Source organism: Cervus canadensis, chromosome 5 (assembly GCF_019320065.1).
Source record: "Cervus canadensis isolate Bull #8, Minnesota chromosome 5, ASM1932006v1, whole genome shotgun sequence".
NCBI lineage: Eukaryota > Metazoa > Chordata > Mammalia > Artiodactyla > Cervidae > Cervus > Cervus canadensis.
In genome coordinates, this window is record NC_057390.1 from 76929310 (window position 1) to 76948511 (window position 19202).

General features: G+C 37.3%; 1 protein-coding gene across 3 annotated transcripts in view; it reads left to right on the top strand.

The window, feature by feature from the left end:
* The window catches only part of RAD51AP2 (RAD51 associated protein 2), a 29770-nt gene continuing 10568 nt past the window's right edge, over window positions 1-19202 (top strand). For 2 of the 3 annotated variants that reach the window (XM_043470500.1, XM_043470499.1), the window contains exon 1: window positions 1-365. In XM_043470500.1, the coding sequence (XP_043326435.1) occupies window positions 338-365 (28 nt within the window). In that variant the 5' untranslated portion in view covers window positions 1-337. Of the gene's footprint in view, window positions 366-1109; window positions 1200-19202 lie in introns of those variants that run through there. The other variant, XM_043470498.1, reaches the window with a different exon arrangement.

Genomic DNA, 19202 nt, shown 5'->3' on the forward strand with positions numbered 1-19202 from the left:
TGGTTTTGGAAGGCCAGTGGTGGGTGAGGGCCCCATGTGGTGACATCTAAGCCGGCGCCTCAAGCTCAAAGCCAACCTGGCCAGCCCAGAGCTCAGGAACGCGCTCTGCTGGGCCGGATGCCCCGGGCAGGCGGCGCAGAGCAGAGGAGCGCTCCCGGGACTCCCTGGACTAGGCTCGCCGAAGCGCCCTCCCCGCGGGGCTCTTCCGCGCGGCGGCGGAGACCGCGGAAACCCGGAGCGTGGATTGGCGCGGAGCAGGGCGCGCCGCTCCGGCGCGTTGCGGCAGCCGAGCAGGTTGTGGATCTGGCGGGCGCCAGCCCTGCGCTCCGGGGACGCAATGCGCACTGCGCAGCGGGGCTCGCCGGGTCGGATTCTTTCTGCTTCTCCGGATGGGTTGGGGGCAAAAGTCAGATCCAGATGAGTCGCTTTGGTTGGCCAGGGACACAACCTCCAAAAGCTTTCAAAGTGATTCCTCGTCTTGTGTCGGTTTCCCTACTCAAACATTTTACGCTGTGCTCTCTGATTTCTCTCTCGAGAACAGTCTCCGCACTGCAATCTGCATCAACCGAAGGGGTCATGATGCCATTTCTTCGGAGAGATGTACCTATTCATTTCCCCTGGAGGTCTCTTTCGTGGCTGTGTTAGGTTTTAGATGACTTACGGACAACTTGTGTGTAGGGTAAAGTGAACACTGAGACTTTAAACCGTGTTCTCTTGTAGGGGAGATTTGATTTAGAAGCGTGCGCTTTTGTGAAGCTGCTTTGTCTCATTGGGCAAGCAGATTTTGTTCTGTTTGCACTGAGGCGTTGTTTGGCGATATCTTTTTTAATCCTCAGTTATTGTGTACCTTTATCATTTTAGTGTTTGTTGTTAAAATGTTTTGTGTGATGCCTTTTATATATGTAACACTAAGTCACATGTAGTCACATAGGAAAGATGATTCTAAAAACATCGAAGGAATATTATCACTTGAATTACAGAAAGCAATTCCCTTCTATAGGATGGTAGAGTGAACTCTAAAAAAGGGGTGTGGTAAGAACACTAAATTCGGGAGCCCTGTGTTTCCTTCTTTCTTTGGTCATTTACACTTGTGATCACAGAGAGCAGAGATGCGCGGCCCTGGGACAGAGGTACTGGGATGCTGCGCCGTGATGAGCGGAGAATGCCGTCGGCTGTAGCAGTTGCCCTATTACTTGAAGGCAAGTCCCCGACACTGCGGATCGCGGTGTCAGCTTTCACATCCTGGAGGTCTGGGAAGTGCTAAGTCGCTTCAGTCTTGTCGGACTCTTTGCGACCCCATGGACTGGAGCCCGCCAGGCTCCTCTGCCCATGGGGATTCTCTGGGCAAGAATACTGGAGTGGGTTGCCATGCCCTCCTCCAGGGGATATTCCCGACCTAGGGATCGAGCCCCCATCTCTGAAGTCTCCTGCATTAGCAGGAGTGTTCTTTACCACTAGCGCCACCTGGGAAGCCCGGAGGTTTGGGCGGGGCGGGGGGGCTGTGTAAATAGGGGCTGGGGGAAGGGAGGGAGGAAGGTACTTTAAGGAGAGAATTGTTTGTTTGTTTTTTTCTGGAGGACCTGGTAGAACGCTCACTTGCCTGGAACCCCCTGAGAAGCCATTTTTCCCTTCCTCAGTTGCAAATAGCATTCTTTTCTGAAGTAACTTTACTTTTGCCTCTCTCCTTCCGAGATTCAAACAAAATAAACAAAACTAAGAACGATGTTCAGGTGTACATAACTGATTTAATACTTAGTAAATTGATTTAATATTTCCATCCACTTTATTTGTGACATAGACAAACTGAAAACTGAGAATGGCAGTAAAAGTGCAAATTGCCAGTGATATAACAGATCTCAGCTCATGGTAATATTATTTATCGGACATGCTCTGTATAAAATATATGAGCCAAGAAGGGCGGAACTGAAGGCATGGGCGCATTTAGGAAATTGGAAGAAAAAGTGTTCAGAAGATGACATTAGAAAATGAAAAGAGGCAGGAATTGGAAAAATGAATTTATACTCATTTAAATTCATAAAGAATAGTGATAGTAATTTTTTTTTTGGTATGGTGAAGTGTCTTTATTTAAAAAACCTAAGGGTATTAATCCTTACAGAGGGAAGATATTATGTAAAATAATTATGTTTAGGAAATGGCAATCCACCCCAGTATTCTTGCTTGGAAAATCCAATGGATAGAGGAACCTGGCAGGCTACATACAGTCCATGGGGTTGCACAGTTGGGCACGACTGAGCAACTGAGCACACACACATCCTGATTTTTTAATAGTATTTTAAAAAATATATGATAGACCAACAAAATAACTTCCCTAAAGAAAAACAGAAAGCTATCACCTACAATAAAACTGTACAGTAGTTTTTCTGATACATAAAGTGTTTCACTCTTTACGTCTATACTCCTTCTACATGCTTTTTCCCCCCCTAAAATTGGTGGAAAAATATAAGATTACTCCCTGAAGAAATAATTCCTATGCAATTAGAGGGAGTGTTCTATGCCTTCCTATATAGAAGACGAATTAAAAGCCCTACTTTTTTAATGGACTCAGTTGGTCATTTCACCCATCCCAGTACTGATTTGTCTCTGTAATCCATGATCGAATCTAAATTCAGAAAGATCATTCTTTGCTGTGTCACCAATTCCCCTTAAAATTTGAACAATCTGCAATGAAAATTTAAGTCCCTGCTATGTGAATTATTGTCAACGTTTTGAGTTTCCAGAAGTTTCTTGGAGTGTTAGAACTAGTTTTAGCAAGTGCAGGTGATCTTCAGCCTTAAGAATATAAAATGCTTTATTCCATTCTTTTCCATTCATTCCATGTATTCTACATTTGGGCCTAACCTGTGGATTCATAGTGGTGCACTTAAGCTGGAAAAATTCACTTTTAGTGACAACACAAAAGCAATGATGATAGCAGAATTAGACTATATATGACTTATATTCCTTTTCTTTAGTGGCTTTTTAGGTAGTCCTGTTTGCTAGGCTGTACACTTTTTTAGTTGTGTGACTAGCCACTACAAATATTATTGTGGATTAATGTTCTGGAACTTTTGTACTTTGGATACCATCTGATCCTGAAAGATCTTCAAAAGCACTTCTTACCTGAAGCAGATCTTAATGATTTGTTTTTCCCTTCAATCTTTATTTTCCTTACTATAGTTCCTTTGAATTTTTTACTTGAACACAACAAAGAAACCTAAGGGAAAAATAAATATAATGAATTCTGCATCCCTTCTGAGACAACCACCAGAAGCAAACCCACATTCTTTACCAAAGGATTTTCACAGTGAAGTTTACATTTTTACCTACTGTCTGAAGGAGGAAAGAAACAGTTGGCACTCTCAGTTTTTTGTGTTCTTATCATATTCCCCCTCTAAAGTTCATGTTACCATCCTGAGAAGGTTCAAGAAGAGAAAGAGTGACCAATGATGACCGTTTTTTTCAGAATGTAGATTTAGCACTTGTACCATAGTCTCTAGGTGAGTGGATTGTTTTGATTGTTTAGAAGAAAGAAAATGCTTGAGTAACCCATGATTGTGTTCAGTAATGCATGCAGGCTGAATTTCTTTTGATCTCATTCATCATTCGTTTATCAAACACCTATTGAGCACCTACTTTGTGTCAGGCAGTGTGCTCAGCACTTTATATGCAACACTGTATTTAGTAACAAAGCTATTTACCTGTGAGATAGGTGCTATTAAAACCTATTTTCAAATCCTAAAAGATGATGCTGTGAACGTGCTACACTCAATATGCCAACAAATTTGGAAAACTCAGCAGTGGCCACAGGACTGGAAAAAGTCAGTTTTCATTTCAATCCCAAAGAAAGGCAATGCCAAAGAATGCTCGAACTACTGCACAATTGCACTCATCTAACACGCTATCAATGTAATGCTCAAAATTCTCCAAGCCAGGCTTCAATAGTACATAAACCATGAAGTTCTAGATACTCAAGCTGGATTTAGAAAAGGCAGAGGAAACAGAGATCAAATTGCCAACATCCGCTGGATCACCAAAAAGCAAGAGAGTTCCAGAAAAACATCTATTTCTACTTTATTGACTATGCCAAAGCCTTTGACTGTGTGGATCACAACAAACTGTGGAAAATTCTTCAAGAGATGGGAATATCAGACCACCTGACCTGCCTCCTGAGAAATCTGTATGCAAGTCAAGAAGCAGCGGTTAGAACTGGACATGAGAAAAAAAAAAAAAAGAACTGGACATGGAACAACCAACTGGTTCCAAACTGGGAATGGAGTATGTCAAGGATATATATTGTCACCCTGCTTATATGACTTGTATTCAGAGTACATCATGAGAAATGCTGGACTGGATGAAGCACAAGCTGGAATCAAGATTGCTGGGAGAAATATCAATAACCTCAGATATGCAGATGACACCACGCTTATGGCAAAAAATGAAGAATTAAAAAAAAGCCTCTTGAAAGTGAAAGAGAGTGAAAAAGTTGGCTTAAAACTCCACATTCAGAAAACTAAGATCATGGCATCTTTGTCCCATCACTTCATGGCAAATAGATGGGAAAACAATGGAAACAGTGAGAGACTTTATTTTTTTGGGCTTCAAAATCACTGCAGATAGTGACTTCAGCCATGAAATTAAAAGACCCTTGCTTCTTGGAAGAAAAGTTATGACCAACCTAGACAGCATATTAAAAAGTAGAGACATTATTTTACCAACAAAGGTCTGTCTAGTCAAGGCTATGGTTTTTCTAGCAGTCATGTATGGATGTGAGAGTTGAACTATAAAGAAAGCTGAACACCGAGGAATTGATGCTTTTGAACTATGGTGTTGAAGAAGACTCCTGAGAGTCCCTTGGACTGCAAGGAGATCCAATCAGTCCATCCTAAAGGAGATCAGTCCTGGGTGTTCATTGGAGGGACTGATGCTGAAGCTGAAACTCAACTGTATTGACTCAAACTCAAAGTATTGACTTTGGCCACCTCATGCGAAGAACTGACTCACTGGAAAAGATCCTGTTTCTGGGAAAGATTGAAGGTGGGAGGAGAAGAAGACAGAGGATGAGATGGTTGGATGGCATCACTGACTCAGTGAACATGAGTTTGAGGAAACTCTGGGTGTTGGTGATGGACAGGGAGGCCTGGCGTGCTTCAGTCCATGGGGTCACAAAGAGTTGGACATAACTGAGCAACTGAAGTGAACTGAACTGAAAACCCATTTTACAGATGAGGAGGAAACTGAGGCAACACATGTGTTAGTAGCATCTCCAGATACCTTCTTCAGTTGGCCTTCATTCTTCTTTATTCTTTACCCCATTCCAAATAATATTATGATTCTCCCTCTATAAATTACTATATTTTTATCCACCTAATATTCCTTTGCAAGATAAATATAGTAAATATTGTGATCATCTTATTTCTCTTCAATAATCTCCAGTTTCCTCCTGAGGAAATGTCAAATCCTAAGTCATGTATTCAGAATCTTCCACTACGTGGCAACCTTAATCACAGAGCATCTGGGTTTTTTCAGAGGGGTAAGCAGGAGGCAGGAAGGAAACAGGTTTAGATAAAGACTGCCTTTCCCAGCATTACTACCTTTTTTCTACAGCCTGAGGAAGAGAAACAGAAGGCTCCTCCATTTTTTTGCAGCCCTTACTGTATTTCTTCCTTAAGTTCATTTTACCATACTAAATAGGAAGTGTTCAAAAACAGAAAGAAGAACAACTGATGGTCTTAAACCCAGACAATACTCTCTAGTTCATCATTTATGATTGCCTACAGAACACCTTCATATGAATTTCTTACAGATACTTCAGGTTCAACATGTACAAAACACTTACCTCTCTGGCCCCTCACTACCTCCACCAACCTCCCTATGCCCCTACAACTTTGAAGGTACCTTCTATCAGCCCAGTCCTATAAGGGGTAGCACCTTCAGCTCCCCCATCTTTCTCATTCCCCGTCAATTCATCACTTAAGTCCTAAAAGTTCCATGTTTTGAAAGTCTCTCAAACTTATTCCTCACTGACACTGTATTAGTTAATCCTTTTATCATCCTTTTTGGACCCTTTCATCATCCAAGCATCATATATTTCCTTCTCATAACTATTGAAAAAAACTCAAATAAAATCACATCACTGTTTTGAATAAAACCATTAAGTGGTTTCTCATTTTATATAGTAAAAAGAAAAGGGCACAGCATACAAACCCCTTTATTTTCTAGCTCTTGCATACCCCTTCAGCCTCACCTCCCGCTACATCTTTTCAGGCTTCTCTGTTCTGTCATACTGTGGAGCAGTACTTGTTTGTACTTTTGCATTTATTCCTTCTCTCTTCTTGAGAAACTCTTCTTTCTTTTGCCTGAAAGATTTCTGTTAATCTGTGAAAGAATAAAATTTTGTGTCTAAGCCACCCAATCTGTTGTATCGTGTTACAGCAGTCCTAGGAATTAATATAGAGGATGAAAGTGAAAGTGAAGTCGCTCAGTCATGTCCGACTCTTTTCGACCCCATGGAATGTAGCCTACCAGGTTCCTCCATCCATGGGATTCTCCAGGCAAGAATACTGGAGTGGGTTGCCATTTCCTTTTCCAGGGGACCTTCCCAACCCGGTGATCAAACCCGGGTCTCCTGCACTGTAGGCAGACGCTTTACTGTCTGAGTCTCAATATAGAGGATAACTACATTAAGCAGATAGGTCTACAGTAAGAATATTCTGGCATTGAGATGATAGAAAGATAAAATTTTCTTTTCTACAAATAGACATTTCTCTTTCCCCCTCTTTCTTATATGAAAATCACTGGATTTTGAACTAAGAGATTTTGATTCAAGAGCCATCTTTGCTACTTATTAGATATGGTATTGGGAAAATCAGCTAAGTTTCCCTCATGACTTGATTTACTCATTTAAAAAAGTAGAACTCTATAGTTCAAAAATTCAAGATATTGGGCATCTACAAAATTCCAGATAGTAAGCTAACAGTGCTAATTTACATCTAAGATAATATTGAGCCAATTTCTTCCAATTGTAAAGCAAATTAAATTCATGGTTTTGAGTTCATTTAAAATAATTTCCTTAGAGAACTTGCATGCTGTTGCTTGTGAAAACTGGATTGGGACAGTGATCACAGCACCCCTACTAGATGTAATACAAGTGGGTTTAAGATTTCTTGGGCTAGTTTAGATGTTCTAATAAAATTAAGTATTAATAATACTGTAGTGTTAAACATTTTGAACTTAGACTTACATAAATAACACTTTACCAGTATAATATCTTTTTAAAAAGACTATTTTTAGAGCAAAATTCATTGACCTTTTTGGTTCCGGTAGTATAGATTATAATATAGTTTTGGAAGCTCAAGCATGTTGATTTTGGATTGAATAAAAAATAAGACTAAATAGCAGACTAATTATATTGCTTATTTAATATATTATAGACCTTTGACTTTCCTGAAGGATATGTTCTAAAGCCTTCCTGATTCCCTATTATATGAATATCACTCTAGGATAAAATTGCTTTGTTGGTCAAGTAAGCTATATTGCTTATTTATAGAATATTAAGTGAGATAATAAATAAGAACAACACAGCTATATTTAGATGCAGACATTAGGTGGTCATTTGATCAGATTTAATACCAATTTAGTTATCAGTTACAACTACCAGCTTCCTAGTTGTATAAGATTTATATTTGAGTTTTAGCAAATGACATATTACTGTCGTTATAACCTTCAGGGTCATTCATAAATAGATACGGTCTAGAGATTAAATCTATAAAGACCACATTCTATTAAAATCCTGCTACCTGGAAACATTAAAATGTTCATACATCATTGTACTACTTGAAAAATAAGTGATTGAGGCTTGAGATCATGGCCATTTTGAAAGTAATTTGAATTCAATGGATGAGGGTCAGGTTTGAAAAAGCTAAAATTTACTCTTCGATTTTAATAAATTCAGCGTGCATTTTTACAATAGACCTTCCCAAATACTTCTAAATAGATTGAAGCTCTTTCTCCCTAGAAGTTAATAAATCTATTAATCTTAGAGAATGAACCATTAATGATACTATTTATGCTTGTACTCTTTCTGTCCTAAAAGCTGTGCAAACAATTTGTTACTTGGGCCAGGAGGAAAGAATACAGTAACCCAGCTCTATTTATGTCTTTGGGAAGCTACCAGTGTCCATCTGAGCAGTCCTGTATCTCTCCAGCAGATGTTAATATAACTTGAAGGGTCACCTTGAAACAAATTAAGAAAGCCTTATTCAGGAACATTAAGGCAGTTAAGACAAAATGTCCTTGTTGCTATTAGGTGAGTATGCTTTCTTCTTATTTCTCTGAATATTTCTTTCCTCCTTCTCCCATAGAAAGGATCACATTCTTCCTTGGTGATGCATTTTATTAAAAAACAGTGTGAATGAGTGGAAATATGACAAAGATGAATCTCTTCAAATTTATGACCAAGTATTTTTCCTTCAGAGAGAAGAAAATTGTCCTCTTTGGTAGTTATGGTGATGCTCTGCTGTGAGGTGAATCAGAGCTGGGGCAAGTAACAGGTTGTGGTAGTAATTTCTGATCAGATCCTAGATCTGGAATTAGAATAGAATACAGTTTTCCATCAGGTCACAAAAAGTCAGACATGACTTAGTGAATGAACAACAACAGTTGTCTTGGTATCTACAGGGGACTAGTTCTAGGACCCCATTGCTATTGAAATTTATGGATGCTCAAGTCTCTTATATAAAATAGCTTATATATAACTTATGCATATCTTCCCGTATACTTTAAATTGTCTCTAGATTACTTTTATTACTGAATGTAACGTAAATACTGTGCAAATACTTGTAAATACAATGTAAATGCTGTGTGAAATTAAAAGGGTTAGTCGCTCAGTCATGTCTGACTCTTTGTGACCTCATGGACTATAGCTCTCCAGGCTCCTCTGTTCATGGAGTTCTTCAGGAAGAGTACTGGAGTGGGTTGCCATTCCCACCTCCAGGGGATCTTGGTAAATAGTTGTAAACCTAAGTGCTATGTAAGTAGTTGCCTGTTCAGCTTTTTGGAATTCTCTGGAATTTCTGCTCCAATATTCTCAATCCTTGGTTGGTTGAAGCCGTACACATGGAACCAGTAGATACCAAGGGCCCACCATAGCATCTTTTAAATGAGCCTGAGCAGGGCAAGATCTTCTCAAACAAATATTTCCCGACTCACCAATTTGTGCCCCAAGTGAGGAATTTTAGAATGGATTGGCAAGTTTCTACCAAAGAATCAGAGTACAGGGCATGCTTTGAATAGCAGTAACATTTCCTACTTATTCTTCAAGGTCTTATTCAAGTATTGTGATGACTTCCCTGATTGTCTATTCCAAACTGATAGTTATTTCTTTTCAGTTTCTATTGGACATAAGATGCTTGGAACAATCAATGAAATATCACCAAGACACATAGTTTTCCTTTTAGATTTTAATATCCAACTGTATTTTAAAGCTCCTTAGTACAGAATCTGTGTCTTATATTTCTACTTTAATTCACTCAAACTGCCAAGTTCTTGCTTCATAGTAGAGCTTAGTAATTATTTGGTGGATTAATTTCCTGTCTCTTTAGTATTCATTTTCAGTGTGTTGTTTTACTGTAGATTTTACTACTTAGAAGATTTAAAATTCAGTTTAGAATTCTGATAATTGGAAAGATTATTTTTACAACTTATTAATGATTCTGTTTCATAATTGGTATTGTAAGTATGATACATAATTTCCTGTTTATAGAACTCTAAACAATGAAAAGCAGTTGTTTTTATACTGATTTTAAAGAGAAAACATCTCCCATCAGGTGATTATATTTATTATTCTATATAGGTTTGTACCATGCGTAGTGAGATATATTATAGAGGAGTTTAAACAAGAAGTGATTTAATGCTTGAATTAATTTCCATGATGCCATGTGATTGAATTTATGAAAAAAAGAGGACTCTATATTTGACAAATGGGAGTTTCTAGATTTATTTGACTGGGCAACAGTGTTTGCAATTGGCATTAGACACTAGAACCAAACCATCTTTTGGCAACCAGTGTAATCATTTGTAAGCCAAGAAAATTTTTATATTCTTCTTTATGTTGACATCTCTTCCTCCCCTCCCCCTTCCTTTCTCTTCTCCTTGCTACTGACAAATGAAGGTTGTGCTAGATTATTTTTCCCCACTAAGTGTTCCTTGGACCTAATCATGGCTTTTCAAGGCCTTTGTAAAAGTTTAAATGGTTTTTCCTTTTAGAGTTTCTAAGGGAAACATCATGCATCTCAATGTTTTGTGGGTGATTGTCTATATGTAGGTAACACTTTTTGATCTAAGACAAATAGACTGCCAGTTATTTCTCCAGCAAAGATGGGTTTATTCAAGTTCTGCAGAGAATTACAGTCGAGGTCTGCAGCCGTGGCAAGCCACATGCAAGTGCTTGCACAAGCAAGGGAAGGAGAACTTTTTTTACAGAGGGGGAAAGTTGGGAGGACTACAGTAAGAAGAGCCCATCGCTTTTCATTGGCCAATTTGTTGCCAGGAAAGAAGAGGAGTCTTCCTTCTTCCTGTTGGGTTCTACTATTGCTTTACGGTGTAAGAATTCCCACTTCTGATCTCTTAACTCTATTTAAATATTTTGTGGTTCCTGACAAAGTTTGACCTTGTATCAATACTTCAAAGATGGATAATTATAGTTTGAGATAATTAGTTGATAAATAAAATCCAATAGAAAAGGTTTTTTTCTTCAGTGGCCTGCATAAGTTAAAATATTGCCTTTTTGAAAAAATTATTTTATCAGAGAGGAGTTTGGAGAGTAAAAGTGGAAAAGATGATGCAGCTATTACACTACTGTGCAAGCAGAAGGCTATTCAACAGTGAGACACATATATAAGTCTGTACTTTTCAGAAGAGGATGGCATCTAATACAGCGTTGAGCACAGGCATTCATGTCTGCTAAGTCGCTTCAGTCATGTCTGACTCTGTGAGACTCTATGGACTGTAGCCCACCAGGCTCCTCTGTCCATGGGGTTCTCCAGGCAAGAATACTGGAGTGGGTTGCCATGCCCTCCTCCAGGGGTATCTTCCTGACCCAGGGATTGAACCTGTGTCTCTTATGTCTCCTGCATTGACAGGTGGGTTCTTTACCACTAGTGTCACCTGGGAAGCCCATTGAGTACATATCGTGTACTAAATATTGTTTGAATTGAAATGAGGGTTTTTTTTTTTTTTGGTGTTTTCATCCAGCAGAGATATTATAAGCAAAAAACAAAGAAAACCTCTATGCCTTTTTATGTAGTATTATTGAAGATTAAATTACTACAAAACATGGATAGTCATAGATCATATTAAACTAAAATTCTATTTTTAATCCTTTGATTCTTTATATTATTTTTATAATGGAGAACATACATGTTTTCCCTTTATATTCTAATTAGGAGAGCTTGGAAATGTATGGTCACAGTGCTTCTGCTTCTCCTTCTCACCTATTAGTTTTTCTCATATGAGAAAAAGGATCTTCATACCAACCATGATGGTTGTGGTTCTGTCTTTGCTTAGCTACCCAATATATACCAAGCCCAGCCTCTGTCCTGTTTCTCTATTTTCTGAAAGATGGCATTGTTATATATATATGTTTTTCCAGGTTATTGTTCAAGATCTGAACTAGATAACTTTTAAGAGTCACCTCTAGAGTCCCTCTGAGTGGTCTCCAGATAGCATGGGTTTAGCTTTTGGAAGTTGATATATAACTGTAGTAAGTGAGTGATTACTACAGTTACATATGGGGGCTTCCCTGGTAGTTCAGTCAGTAAAGAATCCACCTGCAATGTGGGAGACCCGGGTTTGATCCCTGGGTTGGACAGATTCCCTGGAGAAGGGAGCAGCTTCCCACTCCAGTATCCTGGACAGGAGAATTCCCTGGACTGAGCAGGACACGACGGTGCGACTTTCGCTTTCACTTTTCAAGTGAGTGATTAGCATGTCTGGCCTCAGGAAAACTGCAAAACACGTGACACTTCTAACCCTAATCTATTCATGATTAAGTACTATATATAACAAATATTATGTATATAATGAATATGTGTCAGATAACTTTATGAAACTGAATATGTATTCTTGTGCTACTTTGTTTCTCATAGGGCATAGCTATCTATGAGAAACTTTTAAAAATTAAGGAAAGAGTTGCTGTTTAATAGAATTGTGTGACAACACACTACAATGGGCAACTAATTGCCTCTCTGCCTGTCCTAAAGTTACATTTCCTTTCTACTTTCTATGATTCTTGGCTGTCTTTTTTCAAGACTCCCTCAAAAACCTCCTCAAGAGAGTCATAGCCTGGGTCACATTTTTCTATCATTAACTCTTCTCTGATAAGATCCACTAATGTATAGAATGTGCGGGGTTCAGTTATGAAGAGTGTGCTCAACTCATTCATTATAATTAGGAATTCTGGGGCATATATTATTGATACATTCACAATAGATATGTTACTATATTATAGTCTCTATGTAGATTTGGTTTTAAAAAATATCACTTTATTTCTTTCAGACTGTAGTTATTTTATGTCCTTTCTATAGGCAGACTCCTTTCCTAATTAGTTAATCCTTATTTCTCTCAGTCCAATGTTAGAGCTATTTCTACACTTCCTTTATTTCTGTGAAAGCAGAGTTCTATTTTTTTTTTTTTTTTTTTATCTTAGATCCTTTTTGTTTTCTAGTTGAAACGACTCTCCTGAGGCTGTCTAGATCCTGTTTTTTCAAGACCCAGTTCAATTTCTCTCCTCTGTAAAGATTTCTCACCTTCCTATCTAAAACTTACTTCATTCTTCACTGAATTCCACAGAGAATGAGATGATTGGATGGCATCACTGACTCAATGGACATGAGTTTGAGCACACTCCAGGAGACAGAGAAGGACAGGGAAGCCTAGCATGCTGCCCTCCATGGGTTTGCAAAGAGTTAGACATGCCTTAGTGACTAAACAATAACAACGATCAATTTCTTAATAGTGCTAATATTACTCAATTGGTATATAGTCAATCCAACAATTAAAAATTATTATTATCTATTATGTGGTAAGACCCATGCTATACACTAGAAATACAAAGGTAAACAAAGTAACTGTTTTAAGTGTCAAGGAGCTAATAATTTAGTAGAGGAGATAGTATATAACATTATGTAATTTTATAAGTGTTACAATAGATGTCTGAAATAATGGGGATATAGATAAAAACTGGTTAGTATGGAGAAGAGAAACAAAGGTATTTTACAAAAAATTATAGGCTCCTAAGCATGGAATGAATTAATGTATCCTTTAAGAATGAGCTTTTGGGCATCATTTCTTGCTAGGTATCTTCCCTAAACTTCCAGACTAGATTTTGTCTTGCCTCTTCAGTGCTTGGGTATTCCTCTATTGTAGCACTTATACTGTTATATGTCTGCATACTTTATATGCCTGTTTCTCCTATTATATTGTAAACCCCTTAAAAAAAGACCGTCTTGATTTTGAATATCTAATACCTAACACAGTTCCTGGCACATGAAAGTGGAAGTGTTAGTCATTCAGTTGTGTCTGACTCTTTGTGACCCCATGGATTGCAGCCCACCAGACTCTTCTGTCCATGGAATTCTCCAGGCAAGAATACTGGAGTGGGTTGCCATTTCCTTCTCCAGGGGATCTTTCACCCACGGATTGAACCTGGGTCTCCCACATTGCAGGCGGACTCTACCAACTGAGCCATCAGGGAAGCCTGGAACATAATACTCAATAAATGTCTTGAGAACTGAGTAACAAGAAAACATGAGTGTTTGGGGAATCGAAAGCAACTTGGTGAGGCAGAGTGTGAGAGGCGTGGGAGAAGGGAATGTATTAGTTGGAGATCAGGCTAGAAAACAGTCTAGGACAAAGTTGTGAATGGCTTGATTAACTGGGCTATGTAATGGGCAATGTAGTGTTAGTTTTATATCACCTTTATCCTTTTATATGCATATTTCTGGCTGGAATGTATTTGTTAGAGACAAAGATTACATTTTATATGTCATAGTATTTACTTCAGTATGAGGCATAGTTTCTTGCAGATAACAGGTATTTCATTCAGCAAATTGAAGGATATTTAAATCAAATCAGATGAGAACATTCACTTAAAGTACTTTGAAAATTATGTTATTTAGTTGCCAGTATTATTGATTGATAGTAAACAGTGACTATGTTCTGCCCTAAATAGTGATAGAAGAAGCATTCTTTTATCCATTCCTTTCCTCTGAACTGAACCTATGGCCATTCTGAAATTATATAACCATAGGCAAACTTAAAATATTGAGAGAGTTATACTTTTTTGTGTGTGGCAAATTTAGGATTCTTCACCCATAAAAATTATCAAATGAGATGAAAACAAACTAACATAGTTTTGTTTTGTTGTAACAAAGTTTTCACAATATGTCCTGGTACCAATATATAGTCTGTCGAATTGCCTCTCTGAGTTGGACATGACCTAGCAATTGCACACACATGCACGCATGCATGCACTACTTTAGCCAGACGAGACACAAAAACTCCCTGGCTTACCACAGCTACAATTCTGTACTGAGAATTGATTTACAGAGTAATGTATCTGAAGTATTGTAAAATAGAGTTTGATTCAATACTATGCTGGTAACTGTTTGACACCTGGCTTGTCTAGAACTTAAAAAAAACACTCCCTAATTTGTAGTGTTTCTGATTTTGCCAATTTAAATAGAAATACTTCCATCAAGGCCTACTCTAAGCTACCCACAGAATATTACTGAAATGGAGGGTTGGATAGAGATGCTGACATTCATCAAACTGTAAGAACTAGTCTAACACTTTGCTAGTTCGATGTTAGTAATAACTATCATAACTTAAGAAATGTTTAATAAATATCTATTTACATGTCCAACTCTCTTCTAAATGCTTTATGTGATGTACTTCATTTAAATCACAATAGCCTAAGAAGTAAGTTCTATTACTACTTTACAATTCCCATTTACAGGGATCTGTCTCAGAAAGGTTAAGTTATTGGCTCAGATTACAAAACTAAGAAGAAGTAGACCAAAGATTTAAACACAGACAATTTAACTCCAGAGCCTACTCACCTTAGTGTTATTCTATATTGCTTTCAGGATAAAAAAATTACGTTCAGTGTAGTTTTTAATGTATACTGTATTTTGTATTTAATGTAAATGTAAGTAATTCCTTCAAATTTTGAAGTAAATTATAGTTTTATGAATTTGCAATGCCCAGCTAAATATTTATGATGCAACCAACCATAACAAAATGACTAATCTCAGCAGAAAAATTGTACAAAAGGAGAAGGCAATCTAGGTAATTATAAGTTTGTATGGTAAAAATAATTATGGACATTTTGCCATCTCAAAATCTTGAAAAGATTCTTGTGAAAGGTTAATTGAAAAGAATTCACAATTGTTTTTTAAAAAAGGTGTTATTTACAATTGTATGAATTTCAAAATAATGCAGACTCTTGCTTTTATCTCAGCAGCAAAGAATCTTTTAATTGGTGCTGAAATTTATTAAACCATCAAAGGAATGTTGGAAATAGTAGAACATTTACCCTGGTTTTCCAACAGTCAGGGATTAGGAAAAAAAATTATCTTTGAATAGCTAACCATGCAAAAATATAATAGTACATTAATGAAATCATACGCAGAACTAAATAATGAGGAGCAGATGAAACTGTGGGTATCTAAACATACAACATAGCTGTAAACTGGAAGAAATTCAGAAGACTTTTAAGTAAAGCCTGACATTGTACTTACACAAATGAACCAGTATATGCCCAAGACTTGAAGTTGTGAAAGCGCTTTATATTTTTGAAGAATGGTGAAAAGCTTAGTGATGCAGGAAATCAAGTTGTGTTGTGTAATAAGATAAGAAGCAGCTGAAAAAACAGTTTGGAGAACTACAAAGAACTTTGCATATCAAATTAAAGAGTCTGTATTTTATTCTATGGGAATCAATGAGTCAAGAGAAGTCCTTGGTTAGGAAACAAGCAACAAAATGATTAATATTTTAGGAAGAAAAATCTCATGATAGTGGTGGGTGGAAGTCGAAGAGGAGACTAGTAAAAAGACCATTCTTTTTACTATTTTCAGCAGGAGGTGATGAGGGTCTAAAATAAAGCAGAAGCATTAGGGATAAAGAGTAGAGGAGTCATTCCTGGGTCATATTCAATATGGAATTAATAAGATTTGATGAATGTCTACATAGGGATTGGGTGATGGGAAAAGACTGTAAGAGAGAGAAAAAATTAAGGATAATGGTAAGAGTTTCTAGTTCAGGAGACTGGGTAGATATGATGTTATTAATGAAAATGGATAATAAGGAGATAGTTTAAAACAAAGTATTTGCATATACATTGTCTCATTTAAGACTTATAAGTTATTGTTGTCACTCAGTTGAAAGGTTAATTGCATATGTGGATATACAGAGCATCACAGTTTTCTTAAATATTTTCCCAATTAGAGCTTCTTAGTGACTTTATAAAGGATGCTTTTTGTGTTATTTATAGCCATATTTATTTTAAACATTTTTAGTAAATGGTGGTATTTTCTTCTTTAACCCCTGTATTTGTTTTAAATATTTTTGTTAGTTGTTCTTATTAAGTGTTTAAAATATATTTGATTAACTTGTTGGTCTGAAAGTTTTAGGTTGAGTGTACTTATTCATCATTTACATGCTTTACTAAAAGATATAAAAGAGAAAAACTGCCCTGTCAAATATCTGGTCTTACCATGAAACTTAAACGACATTAAAACCAGCAATATTTAAAGTCAGATTTTGGCTTTATGTTGATATGAGCTCAATCAACTCTCCATTTTAACACATAAAATCAAAACCAAAACCAGAAGCTTAAAATACACATAAGACACCACTAAATGAATCTGGATTAGTAAAAGTGTTGTTTGTTGTTATTTAATTATTTAATCATGTCCAACTCATGTGCGACCCCACCAGGCTCCTCTGTCCATAGGATTTCCCAGGCAAGAATTCTGGAGTGGGTTGCCATTTCCTGCTGCAGGGGATCTTCCTGATCCAAGGATTGAACCTGCATCTCCTGCAATGGCAGGTGGATTCTTTACCACTGAGCCCACCAGGGAAGCCCAATGGTAAAAGTATAGTAACAGCAATATTCCTACATTTTATTTCATTAATTGAAGTTAACTGTGGCACTGGGGGTGTAAAAATGAAAAGATCTTTGCCCTGATTGACAAGTCTAGTAGAGGGGATGTAAACAACTTAAGACAAAGTTATAAGTGTTATAGTATGGTTGACAATAAACTTCTGTAGGAACAGAAATGAGGATCCAAGTAATATTTCCTAGGATTTGGATAGGGCAAGGATGCAATAAAGATGCTTCCTCAGTGGAGGTAACTTTTGGGTAGCACCCTTTTACACTGAAAAGGAATTTGTCCGATGGAGAAAGAGAAGGGCATTGAAAACATACATGAAAAGACAAGAAAATAACAGTCTGGTGTAGGCAGCACAGGGCAAATTATAAAAACAGATGAAGCCATAAAAGTTAAGGTATGATCTAGTTGTGAAGATCCGCTTCACTGAGCTAAGGACATTGGACTTCAGGCATCCTGAGGTACTGGGTGAACTTTTGACTTTAATAGGAACTAGTGTCATATTTTCAGTATGGTATTTATTTCATTCTTTCCTTCAGAGCTGCACTGTAATAGGACACAAAGCTGAAAGGAATGACTGGTGCTGGCCTTAAAGCTCAGTTTATTGTTATTAAAGGAGGTAGGATTTTTCAAAGGAAGGGCAGGTAAAGCGATACAGAAAAAAGGGACATTTAAAATGGGCTTTCAAGAGTAGGTAAGATTAGAAGTCTCATGTGTATTTTGATTAAAATGAGTTGAAGATACAATTTTTTTTTGCACTTATCACTTGTAACTAGTCTATTTTCAAGACAGCATTTTAAAACTCAAGGAAAATGCACATAGTAGTTTCAATAGACATTGATTAAAACGACAGTGGTCATTAATGTTGAAACAAGTAAGTTCGAGAAAAGATTTCTTTTTCTGACCTTATTGCTATAAATTTCTTCAAAACAGAAAAAAAAAAAAAAACCCCATGCATTCCTATACACTTAACAGCATCTTAGACATAGTTCTCAAACAATTGTTGAATTAAATGGAAAACTGAGTTTTATTTGAATTCTAGTCCTTAATGCAATTTTAAAATAATGGTGTGATGGAGATTTGAAAAACAGTGTGTTATTGGGAAAACTAGCAAGTTGAAGAAAAAAACACCAAGTTACAGATCTATCTAGAATCACAAAGCTGTAACAGTTACTATACTGATAGAAAGCTTATTTCTAATATTATGTCACTATACCAATTACATCCACTGAGAGTTGGACTATAAAGAAAGCTGAGAGCCGAAGAATTAATGCTTTTGAACTATGGCCTTGGAGAAGACTCTTGAGAGTCCCTTGGACTGCAAGGAGATCCAACCAGTCCATCCTAAAAGAGATCAGTCCTGGGTGTTCATTGGAAGGACTGATGTTGAAATTGAAACTCCAATACTTTGGCCACCTGATGCAAAGAGCTGACTCATTTGAAAAGACCCTGATGCTGGGAAAGATTGAAGGCAGGAGGAGAAGGGGACGACAGAGGATGAGATGGTTAAATGGCATCACCGACTCAATGGACATAGGTTTGGGTGAACTCCAGGAGTTGATGATGGACAGGGAGGCCTGGTGTGCTGTGGTTCATGGGGTCGCAAAGAGTTGGACACGACTGAGCGACTGAACTGAACTGGCTATGCAAGTCAGTCTATGGGTTGGTCAAAGCATACCACAGACTGCATTTGAATGAAGTGTAGAATTATGGAAAATCTGAGATTAAAAAAAAAAAAACAACAATGCAACTAAAGATATATAGGAACAGCACTTTGAGAACTTGCTGATATATAACCTGAACCATTGCCACATTTATATTTATAGTGTTGATGAAGTGCTTATACTGTAAGGCTTTCTATAAATTTAAGTAAACATTTTTCTGGAGGAATTCACAAGCTAAAGTAACATCTAGAATTGGAATCATAATATATCTAAGAATATTTATGAGACAAGAGGCTGATGAAGTTTATTAACTAAAGCAGTATGCCAGTCATAGTTTGCCATTTATACACTTACAGTTTCTGAGATTTTA